This window comes from Triticum aestivum, chromosome 3B (assembly GCF_018294505.1).
Source record: "Triticum aestivum cultivar Chinese Spring chromosome 3B, IWGSC CS RefSeq v2.1, whole genome shotgun sequence".
In the NCBI taxonomy this organism is placed as follows: Eukaryota; Viridiplantae; Streptophyta; class Magnoliopsida; order Poales; family Poaceae; genus Triticum; species Triticum aestivum.
This window is the reverse complement of record NC_057801.1, coordinates 33,449,443-33,460,935: the sequence shown is the minus strand read 5'-3', so window position 1 is coordinate 33,460,935 and position 11,493 is coordinate 33,449,443. Positions and strand designations below refer to the sequence as shown.

Sequence of the window (11,493 nt, the reverse complement as noted above, 5' to 3'; positions counted from 1 at the left end):
TAGAAGAGATTCAATCAGCTTCCCCTGTCCCACACATCCGTCACACAACACTACACAGGCCAAAGCTGCATGCCTCCAGAGGGCATGAACAGTGGTGGCATATGGATACATATGTCTCGTGAGAAAAAGTAATTTGAGGCAGCTACATTGATTTTTCTCCCCAACACAAGTTATCATTAGTGTGCCTCATCAAGGAATAGAAAGTAGAGACTAGTACACATGAATATCTACTCTCCACTTCAATTTTGTCAGCTTTTTACACTGGACCACACTTTTTCTCTTCAAGCACCCGCCTCCCGCAGAGGATCCCGCTTCCCTATCGGAACCTATTTCTCCTGACATCCAATTCTGCATGGCATGTGGGGCATCACCCTAGGGCTATGCATTGGCCATCTCCCGAGGCGATGGATCACATGCCACAATAGTAGAGGACAACGTCAGTACAGGAGTCCACAGGCATCAGCAAGAACCCGGCAAAGTAAGTAAGTAGTACTCCTTCCCGAACTAGCAAACAAAGCAAAACATATGGTAGTGCTACTGCAGTAGACTATACAGACATGACCTGCAAAGTATTTTCTACTCAACTCTCCTTTTGAAACTTGCCTGCAAAGAAATAAATGCAATGTTGTGAACTGCTCGTGCTTGTCTCGTTGCCATGACGAAATCATGGTCTGTCCGGTGATACATGCTACTCTACTTGTTGGTGTCTTTCCCGCCCCTAGAGAAAAATCCCCTTGCCAAAGGATGTTCAATGGATTTACTCTTTAAGTAACTTTAGATGATACCAAGAGAATATTGAGTAACACACAAGAATATGCATACAACCATTTGATACATACATCATGGATTGGTGAGGATCCAAAATAAATCCCATTCATAACAAGATTCAAAGACAGGCGAAATGACATTAGGCATCCAAATAAAAAACATGGTTCAAATACTTGTAAACTGTGGCCCACTCTTACAATTTGTCATGATCCATAACACTCCATATGAAGAATCATCCTCATCAATATGGAAGTTTTCTTTTACCTATACAAGAATGAGAAGAGAAACTTAGAATCAATAAAACAAACAACCAGAGCTAACTTGGAACAACATTAACTGAAAAGCAAGTATATTTAAGTTTGTGATTACGTATTTCGAAATAATAATGTGGCATGGATTGAAGTAGTATATCATAAATACTAAGTGATGCAATGTTTTACAGTAAAACTAATTGATGCGTATTTCAGGTGTAAAGCACGACGTATCCTAAAGCATCAAGCCGCTCCATTGAACACTAAATCCGCAGACATCATCTCCAACAGATAAAGTGGAAAAAGGAGTCACCTCCTATTATCGAGTCTCACAAAAAAATAATGAATGTATCACCTTTCCCACATTAGACATGATCGCTATCTCTGGCCATCAACGTTAACTGGATGTGAACTGCTGTCAAGATATTTCTCCTACTGCATGGATGCAAACTAATACATAATTTAGTTCTGCAACCAATGGAGCATCAAAATATTGTACTAATAGGAAACAATTATTTAAGATTCAAAGCAGCGACCTCAGCTTCTTGTGCCGGTTCTTCTTGGAAAAACAAGAAAACAAATATATCTACTCATATATGTTGCTACATTCTGGTGGGAATAAATAAGCGATACAAAAGCACCTAACAAAGATACAAGGTCTAAGAATAATTTGACATGACTCCCTTAAATGGGCAAGATCCAGCGGGCAAGAAATATGCTCCGACAAATGAAAAAAATTAAGACCAATTAGTAGAATTAACATCAATGTCTCCATTTGTTAATAGTGAAAATTGAAGCACATATATGCATTATACATAAGTAATATATTTGTCCACCTCAGGGAATCATTTCATGAATCAGTTAATAGGAAAAGAAAAATAGAAGGGAACATATTTAAAGAAATCTAGGTGCCATCATAAAATACGAATCCTGACACAAAAGGCATGTCCCGGTGACTCCAAAAAGCTGGGAACACGAAGGCATCTAAAATAGATACCGCCACGCACACATGTGTCCATAAGAACTACCAACCTGGCATCATTTGCCAAAAAATGAGTTAATTCGTGTAACAAACTACATGAGGCAGTCTGAACTATTTCCGTTGCACAATGCTTCGGGATAGACTGTTGATTCCTTTCAAACTGCCTTAGCCAGATAGAACTGCAGAAGCTATGCATTTCTGGTCCCAATGGTGAATAGTTCATATCTGAAACGACAACTGTATTCTGTAAGAAGCATCCAAAATAGAATATGTCAAAAAAATGACAAGGAGAAAGGCAAAGCATTAGTTAGAAGTTCCGGCTATGTGGCATTGCTTTGTTGTGCATCTGCCCAAAGAAACTACTTCGGTTTCCTTGCAATGTGCACATCAACAAGTTATGTACGATGATTGTCCGTAGAATAATTCATTAGGACAGACCCACTCACCACATGTCGTAAATCAATGTTAGAAAACTAGAAACATATTAACAGATCCATGGACAATAGAGGAAAAATTAAATGCAGCTTCCACAAGGGCAAGATTAGGGAAAATCCACAATATGAAGAAACGGTCGAAATTTGTTACTACAACGAAATGACCTAGTTCTTCCTTTTGACACCAACTTCAGGTCAGAAAAGAATGACCATGCCACCCAGAAAAGAACATATCACAACAGGAATCTAAAATTACATTTGGCAGAAAAAACATCATGCCCAATCAAAAGTTGACTGGTGTCAAACATACATAAAAGAGACATTGTAAAACACCAAGACTTCAGTTATGACAAAGTTAATATGAGCACCAAGAAAAACATCTTGCGTCCAGAAATTTAAATCCACAGAGAAACCAAAAGTCATAGAGCTAACAATGTAACGGCAATGTGGTCAAATAAAAAATATTAAGAGCAAAAACCTCATGTGTTCCCACCTTGGCCTCCACCATGGTCTTTCTTTGTGTTCTTCAATGAGAACTGGGCCTGGAAAAGTGTTTGAAATTATAAGTCAATTAAGAAAAAGTTATGTTGTGTCCAAACATGTAAAAGGGTGAATTTTGTTGTGCAAAGTTCAGTACTTTGTGAACTCCCTTCCTTTCCTAAATTGTGAAGTTCTGAACTCTGTTGCCTGGAAGAAGTAACACGTACATAGGCAGTTGGAGTATTTGCTCATTCATTGCCCTGTGCTAAATAGGCATACATCAGTGCAAGCATTCATCCATGTGCGAGTCATACTAAGTTCTTACGGAATTAACAAGTTCCACAAATAAGGATACCTCTGCAGCTTCAGAATTAATTAGTATAGTATGTGTCACCTTAGCAGTTTGGATATCAAATGAGGACAGAAAGAAATCATCAGGCAATCAAAACAAAAGAATGACACCTCTGCACCTTCAGAATTAATTACTATCAATTAAAGAAAGACACTGAGCATCATGCCTACCTTTTGTTCTCGATGATATGACCCTTTTTGACTATATATATGCTAGCTAGCTTTTGCCAGTCTCTAACAGCATCAAGCATTCAGGCAGTCACATGCATATTTCTATATAAGTTGTGGAGCATCAATGTTTCTTTATCTTTTGATAACATATACTTGGAGTTTAATTTTCTCCTGTTACGAAATGAGCAGTGAAAAACTAGCAAAGTACAACAACTAATTATATGAGTAAATCATTATCCAACTTAATAGCTACAAATTACAAGTAAGCAACCCATCATGTTTAATTAAATATAGGTAGACATGTCATCATGCTTAATTAGTCCTACTTAATTTCTTTCTCTCTTATAGCAAGTACAGAGCCTACACTGGAATAGGGGTTCTCTCCTAAAAAAAATGATGCAGCCTCCATCAGAAAAGAGGAGCAACTAATTAAGCACGCTCCAAATAAATTTCACTTTACCTTCTTTCCATGAGAAATTAATTGATTAAAGAGGGGCTAGTCCAATTCATCCAAAAACAGTGGAGCTCAAAGAAAGGAAGGGACGAATGATCTAAAATAGAGAAGAGATAGAGCTACCATGTTTGGCTGGATCGAAGAAGGATAACATTGTGTTTTCCTCCACCTCAGGAGCCTTGTGCTACTTCTCTTCTTATTTGATAAAAAGTCCATTGCCGTCCAGGTTCTTCTAATCTTCCTCGCCAACAGTTCCTTTGCAGCATCCCATTGTCCAGAGTCAAGCTAACTAAATTTCTGTGAATCTCAGAGCTTAGAAAGCATAGCGTGCTGGCGTCTAAATAAAGATACGGAGGAGGAACTTTTACAATCCAATTTATAAGCATCAATCTCCAAGAAGGAAGAAATCATGGGAGAACCAGACCAAGGAGAAAAAAAATACTAGGTTAGACTTTAGAGAGAGAGCAGACCATACGGAGGATGGTAGTCACCGCCGTGTTCTCTCGCTAGAGCCTTCTCCGATAGAGCAGGGCAGGATTTTGCAGTGGCCGGCGCCGCCGCAGGTCGAATCGCCGCCCCCTCCACCCTTCCACCCCTGTGGCCGCCGCCACTATCGCCTCCTAATCGGTGTACGGGGGAGAGGAGGACATGGGCGACAACAATCTCCGCCGAGCATCACGCCGTCAAGCCCCACCGCTCACCGCGCCTTCCTCGCTCAAAGTAAAACCGCTCGCAGGTGAGCACCTAATTAGTGAAGGTATCGAGGAGTGGGCTGGCTCCTCCGTAATCCTACATCGGTATTGATACAATTTTACATCGGTTGAAACCCGACCAAGCTGTACCGTGGCTGGGTCGATTGACCGGGGTGAAGAATAAGTAATTCGTCACAGTGGGTTACTAATATATATATATATATATATATATATATATATATATATATATATATAGATAGATATATATATAAGGGCACCTTTACATAGCCTGTTGGACGGAGCAAACTGCAAACTTTTATATATCATAACATCACAACTCCAAAGTCAGAGGAAAGGAATTGCACCTCACTGAGTATAATGTATCATAACCTACAACAAAGATAGTAAGTGAAAGGCTTAATTGGGGATTAAAAAAAATCGATTTGATGCCAAAATAAATCCTACCGAGGTTCAAGAAAAAGATAAATCACTAATACATAGAACATGGCATGCTTGATGCATCATACCATTACCCATCAATAATATTGCTGAAAAGGCATTAGAAAAACAGATGCATATATTAGCAATCAAACGCTTGCGTGAGACAAATAGAAAAGTTTAGTATCGCACTCTGTAATATAAAAAGATATATGTTGCCTGATGTCCCCATGAAAGAGCAACTCCACGAAGTCCATGCGGGAGCATGTGGCCTTGACTGAGATAGTGGGCGGTGTGGGGAAGTCATACTTGATGATCGAGATGGACTTCTCAATACTTGTCACCCTTGACAGCAGTAGGCTATGCACCATAGCCTGCACTCACATTAAATGCCTGGCCGAAATGTGACCTCACACGGCCTCTGTGAAAGATGTCTGCACGCGAGGCATGTGTGCTGAGGAGACCCGTGTTCGGCACACCTAGCACCGTCCCAAAACATCATTGCTGACTTTTTTTGTAGATCTGGTTTAACGAGGGTAGATTTACTTGGCAGTAAACCTACACAAAGATATGCATGCCGTCACGCCATTGGCTCCTTCCGGATGTTGTAGTACTAATTGTGAAGAGGATTTTAGTGTAGTTTCTTATTGTACCGAGAGTTCAAAATTTCAGCGAAATTTTGCATATTTTGGTGGAGTTCGAAATACTTGCAACCCTGAAATTTTGAGCCAAATTCAACTAAATTTGAATTAGCTTAAAAATCATTAAAAAATATTGATTTTTGAAACTCAAAATCCGAAATAAGTTCCGAATTTCCAAAATTTTGCATATTCCGGTGACGTCCAAAAAATTTCCATGACCGAAATTAGAAACCTTACCAACGTGGCTTTTTGGGCAGGTTCATCTGTTGTAGTTACGCTCGGGATTCCCCGGTTTTAAATACACCGACATGCGTCGTGCACAAAATCAAGAGAGGAAACGAAAAAAGAAAGTTTTTTCATGCTCCATTAGCTAGCGTAGTCTTCTACTATCAATAAAACCAAAAAAATAAATCAAATGTCAGTGAGTCAGATCTAAAAGTCAGGAGTTGTCCAAATGCATGTCATGCCCATCAGTCAACACCAATGGGTTACCACTCTTGGTCCCCATTCCATTTGTAAATAGAGGTTTACACTTATAGTGTTCGATGACTTGTTTTTGTTTTAATATCAAAAGATTATTTTGTTAGAAAACATTTTTTTTAAAATTTTTTTTGCTCAGAAAGCTCATTCATCTAGAAAAGAATTATGGCTAGTGTAGTAGAAGTTACTAGCTTTTTATTTGTCAGACTACAGCCCTCAAAGATGGCTTAACACTTTATTATTAGCAATTTAAGCAATGTACAGAGATAAGTTTACCCCTTTGGAAGGAGATGGATTTGATTCATTCCTTAGGGAGACTTTGAGAGAAGATTCATCAGGAGTTGCTGCATGGTTATACTCTCTATGCTGCATCAACATTGTCTAGGTATCTTGCTTGGCAGATTTGTTTAACAGAAGGCCTCCTTTCTTCCTCACTATTCTCCAGTAAACCCGCATTAAGCATCGCTTTGGTAGTATGGATAACATTTCTTGACATGAGACTCAGCTCTACTCCTGACTTGAAATGAAATGCTTGCAAGTTGGAATGACATAACAAAGGAAGAAGATGCATTTCACAACATGATTAACACGAAGCATAATATCCTCCAATTTGAATACAGTACCCAACAATGACATTAAAGATGAACTGCATCTACTAATTAACATCACCCAAATAGTTTCAGATGCAACTCCAAAATAAGCACGAACTGCCTTGAATGCACCGTTTGTTTCCCATCAGCAGCAGTGGACCTAATCACACCAATGCGTCGGACCAAGGGGAGAGCTTATCGATGCGGATGTACAGGGGAACTTCCATGGATGCCCCGTCTCCTGCTGTTGGCACCAGGTACATTGGCGGCACTGTCAGGAATGTGGGCTCGCCCGCAGGGACCACGGCGCCGGGCGATGAGCTGCTCCTCATGTGCATGTCCACGAGCACCATGTCCTCCTTGCCACAGTTCGCCACTACTGCCGGGGGTGTCTCCAGGTTGACCCACATCTTGCACGTGAACCGCGGCCGCGTCACCGCTCTCGCCCTGGCGCACACCACAGATACGGCGGTGACGCCGGCGCCGAGCGCGCCCACGGTCATGAGGAACACACAGTTGTCGTCACCGAGGAGCACCAGCCGCATGGTCGACACCGATAGCTGAAGCTTGCTGACCTTGCCGTATTGCACGGCGCGCACCGGCACCAAGTGGACAGTGCGGAGATGACCGGCGAGCGCCTGCGGCGCGCCGACGTAGCCGCAGCCGGGCTCAGTGCACCGACATGGCGCGTACGGGCACACTTTCTGGTGCTTGGTGACCTCGTGGTAGGTCACGTACCACTGGCAGCCGACGTTGGGGCACCCGATCCTGGTGGAGGACACCAAGGTGTCCAGTGTAGGGCAGGGGTCGAAGAAGCCACCGCCGTCCACACATGCCTTGCACTGGCTGAAGGGCAGCAGGGCCACACAGCCGCTGCAGGCCGGGTGCCCCGCTTTGCACTGCAGACAGGCATGAAAATCGGAGATGGGCCGTAAATTAGCACGAAAGAATCGATCTATCACCGGCACCAATCGAGGAAGAAAGAAGGAAATAGATAGAGGAACCTGGAAGACCGGGGGCTTGAAGGGGAGGGTGCAGAGGGGGCAATGGAGCACTTGCTTGTCGATCCTCACGGCGAGTTCCACTCGCTGGATGTACGCCACCCCAACGATGGCGCCTCCATCTCCTCCACCGGCTGCCTCTTGCTTCATGTGGCCGTCGGGCAGATCCAGCCGTGCCTTCTTGGAGCTCTCGTCGGCCTTGTCAGGCGAAGCCCTGCTCCTCCTCTCGGCGGCTGCGGCAGCGCCTTGCATCTTGGCTGGCCTTTGGGGAAAGAAAACTCCTGTGTGTGGGTCTCACGCCAAACTTTTTCAGGAGGTGGGTGAGGAGTAGAGCAGAGATCTGAGAAGAAAAGTTGGCTAGGCAGCCACGCTACACTATAAATGCTTCCTCATTGTGGTTTCCATTCCCAAACTAATATGGTATAGATATAAGACGTGCTCTTAATCAATTTCATTATTGCTAATTTATTCATACATTAATGTTGTCTTTCTTTTAAGTACCTACAAGTGTGCGATAAAAAGGTTGACCATTGGAGATCCATGTTATTTTTAGAAAAATCGAGGAACATAAATGTAAGCACATTGTTTTTTTCGTAGCTTCTTGCATAATTGATACACGGCGGAGTACTTTTGACTCCATTGCCAGATTATAACACCACCAAACACGTAGGAGTCCATAAAAAGAAAATGATACATGTGTAAGCACAAGGGACACGTGTGACCAAATAGTACAAAGGAGCACACAAACGCCACACAACTTTTCACCTAGATCACGATACATTCCACCTTTCTCACTGTTATCGATAGACACATACGACACCGCTGATGTGCTGGCTGCCACTAGCAAATAACAACAACATGACCACAAGCCTCCAAAAGATCCATGGAATAGGTAGTAGATTTCGGAGGCCCTCGACGCCAAAAATCTTGATTAGCTGCTTGCATGAAGTACGAGAAATAACCCTTTGATGCGGCAGATGCCATCAAGAAGCAATAAGCAGATGCCCTATACGAGATCCTCGTGGTAAGTTTCTCCCGCATACTAGCCAAATCATGCACGCAATGTTTGTTTAATTACTAACTCATATGACTGACTCGTGAAAACAAAATGTGCAGTCCGTGTGCGAGAAAACCGACCAGACCCCTTCGCCGATGCACCAGATTGCTATAGCGGACACGGTGAGTTTCATTTGAATGGTCATTAGTAGTACTATTCACATCTCAGTTGCATCATGCTAACTAAACATTGCAAATGATCTTTCGTGCAACATGCCTCCCACAAAGGATCGATCGATCCTTCTCCGTCTCACGGTGGCGAAACCCTGACCGGCCCTTCACCTCCCGGATCATGGTAAGTTTTCCCAAGTGTTTTGGTTAACAAATGCTTTCTTAGCTAGAAAATGGCATAACAACCTAGGATAGCTCAATAATGGCCTATAGCTAGCTTAGCTAGTTCATTTATGACATAATTAGCTCACTTAGGTAAAAAATGGCATAACAACCTAGGATAGCTCAATAATGGCCTATAGCTAGCTTAGCTAGTTCATTTATGACATAATTAGCTCACTTAGGTACAAAATGGCATAACAACCTAGGACAGCTCAATAATGATCTATAATTAGCTTAGCTACTTCATTTATGACATAATTAGCTCACTTAGGTACAAAATGACATAACAACCTACACTACAAGAAATATGTCAACTTGCGGCCATCACTATTGGTCACTGAAAGATCATTGTTTTCATTTGCGACCTTTTTGTGACCAAAAATAGAAGGTCAAAAGCTGGCAGTCGTAAACTGAATTTAACTACCTTCTCTGTGAGAAGGTTGTCGGTGTCAAAACCGGCGAATCTCGGGTAGGGGGTCCCAAACTGTGCGTCTAGGCGGATGGTAACAGAAGACGAGGGACACGATGTTTTTACCCAGGTTCGGGCCCTCTTGATGGAGGTAAAACCCTACGTCCTGCTTGATTAATATTGATGATGTGGGTTACAAGAGTAGATCTACCATGAGATCAAGGAGGTTAAACCCTAGAAGCAAGCCTACGGTATGATTGTTGTTCGTCCTATGGACTAAAGCCATCCAGTTTATATAGACACCGGAGAGGGCTAGGGTTACACAGAGTCGGTTACAATGGTAGGAGATCTACATATCCATATTGCCAAGCTTGCCTTCCACGCCAAGGAAAGTCCCATCCGGACACAGGACGAAGTCTTCAATCTTGTATCTTCATAGTCTTGGAGTCCGGCCGATGATGGTAGTTCGGCTATCCGGACACCCCCTAGTCCGGGACTCCCTCAGTAGCCCCTGAACCAGGCTTCAATGACGACGAGTCCGGCGCGCATATTGTCTTCGGCATTGCAAGACGGGTTCCTCCTCCGAATAATTTATAGAAGATTGTGAACACCAGGATAGTGTCTGGCTCTGCAAAAATAAATTCCACATACAACCATAGAGAGAATAATATTACACAAGTTCAATCTGCTGACGTATTTTGTGGCGTAACGTCACACCACTACCAAGCCTTCAAATTGTTTTTATTGTTCCATCTCAGCGCTATTAGCGAGGCGGTTTCCTTGGCACGTCTTGTTGAAGCAGAGATCGTGTTCCCCTTATTCCGGGATTCCCATCAATACGGACGTGGTAACCCAACCGCGCCATTGATTGTGACGCTTGGGAGATAAGCGAGTTTTACCAGGCCGGTGGGGACGGGTGTTTCTGTCCGCCCATATAAGGGGATAAAGATCCAACCTTTTTACCTACGCCTTCTTCCTCCTTGGCTTATCCATCTCTGCGAACTCGAGCTCTAGCGCCCAAGCCCGCACATCTCACCTCAACCTTCTCCAAATATGTCCGGAGCAGGAGGCAAGTGGATGGCCTCCTCCGTCATGGAGGGGCATATCCAGAAGCTGCGCAGCGCTGGATACTTGTCCAGCGACATCGCGCACCGGCTCCCCGACGAGGGAGAGCTCATGCCCACCCCTAGGCCCCATGAGAGGGCAGTATTCCTTCCCCATTTCCTCCGCGGACTGGGCTTCCCACTTCATCCCTTTGTCCGGGGGCTCATGTTCTACTATGGCCTAGATTTCCACGATCTGGCCCCGAATTTTATCCTCAACATCTCGGCGTTTATCGTCGTGTGCGAGGCCTTCCTCTGCATACAACCCCACTTCGGCTTGTGGCTCAAGACCTTCAGTGTCAAGCCGAAGGTTGTGAAGGGCAGCCAAGCGGAGTGCGGAGGCGCCATGGTGGGCAGGATGTCCCACGTTACGTGGCTGGAGGGCACCTTTATGGAAACCATCAAGGGGTGGAAATCGGGGGGGTTCTACATCACCGAGCCGCGTGATCCCGAATGGGCAGCGGCCCCCGAATTCAGATCCGGCATCCCCACACGGCTCACCTCCTGGAAAGAGAGCAGCCGGATTTGGGGCGATTCAGAGGAGCTGACCGGACTCCAAGCCTGCGTCCAAAAGCTGGTGGACAAGAAGCTCAAGCTTGTCAACGTAGTCCAGGTCATGCTCATCCGCCAGATTCTCCCGTGCCAACGACGGGGCTTCAATATGTGGGTCGCCGTGGTGGTCTAGCTGCTTCCAGAGCAGGTTGGCAAAGCCTGCACGACCAACCACCAACATGGACCGAGGAGCATTGGGGTGTGCCTGCATGAGGAAGGAAAGCAGCATCAGAGAGTTGAAGGGAAGAAATCAAAGATGAGGGTACCTTGAGGAGCAAAGTAGAGCAGAAGTACTATTGCCGAGGTT

General features: G+C 44.0%; 1 protein-coding gene and 1 long non-coding RNA gene across 2 annotated transcripts; both read right to left on the bottom strand.

The window, feature by feature from the left end:
- Positions 1–1,546: 1,546 nt before the first annotated feature.
- On the bottom strand, positions 1,547–3,770 carry LOC123064583 (uncharacterized). The gene is made up of 3 exons (XR_006430730.1): positions 3,073–3,770; positions 2,929–2,977; positions 1,547–2,226 (listed from the first exon to the last, which is right to left on the bottom strand). It is a non-coding gene; the product is annotated as an uncharacterized lncRNA (long non-coding RNA).
- Positions 3,771–6,692: 2,922 nt separating this feature from the next.
- On the bottom strand, positions 6,693–8,065 carry LOC123064582 (E3 ubiquitin-protein ligase SINA-like 10). The gene is made up of 2 exons (XM_044488037.1): positions 7,737–8,065; positions 6,693–7,631 (listed from the first exon to the last, which is right to left on the bottom strand). The coding sequence occupies exons 1-2, from the start codon at positions 7,983–7,985 to the stop codon at positions 6,897–6,899; spliced, it is 984 nt and encodes a 327-aa protein (XP_044343972.1). The 5' UTR covers positions 7,986–8,065; the 3' UTR covers positions 6,693–6,896.
- Between the last annotated feature and the right edge of the window lie 3,428 nt (positions 8,066–11,493).

Bases quoted from the DNA above. Each gene is read 5' to 3' on its own strand.
- LOC123064582 (XM_044488037.1), bottom strand. From the start codon at position 7,985: ATGCAAGGCGCTGCCGCAGCCGCCGAGAGGAGGAGCAGGGCTTCGCCT. The intron at 7,632-7,736 runs GTTCCTCTATCT...GCCTGTCTGCAG, and splicing joins TCAAGCCCCCGGTCTTCCAG to TGCAAAGCGGGGCACCCGGC.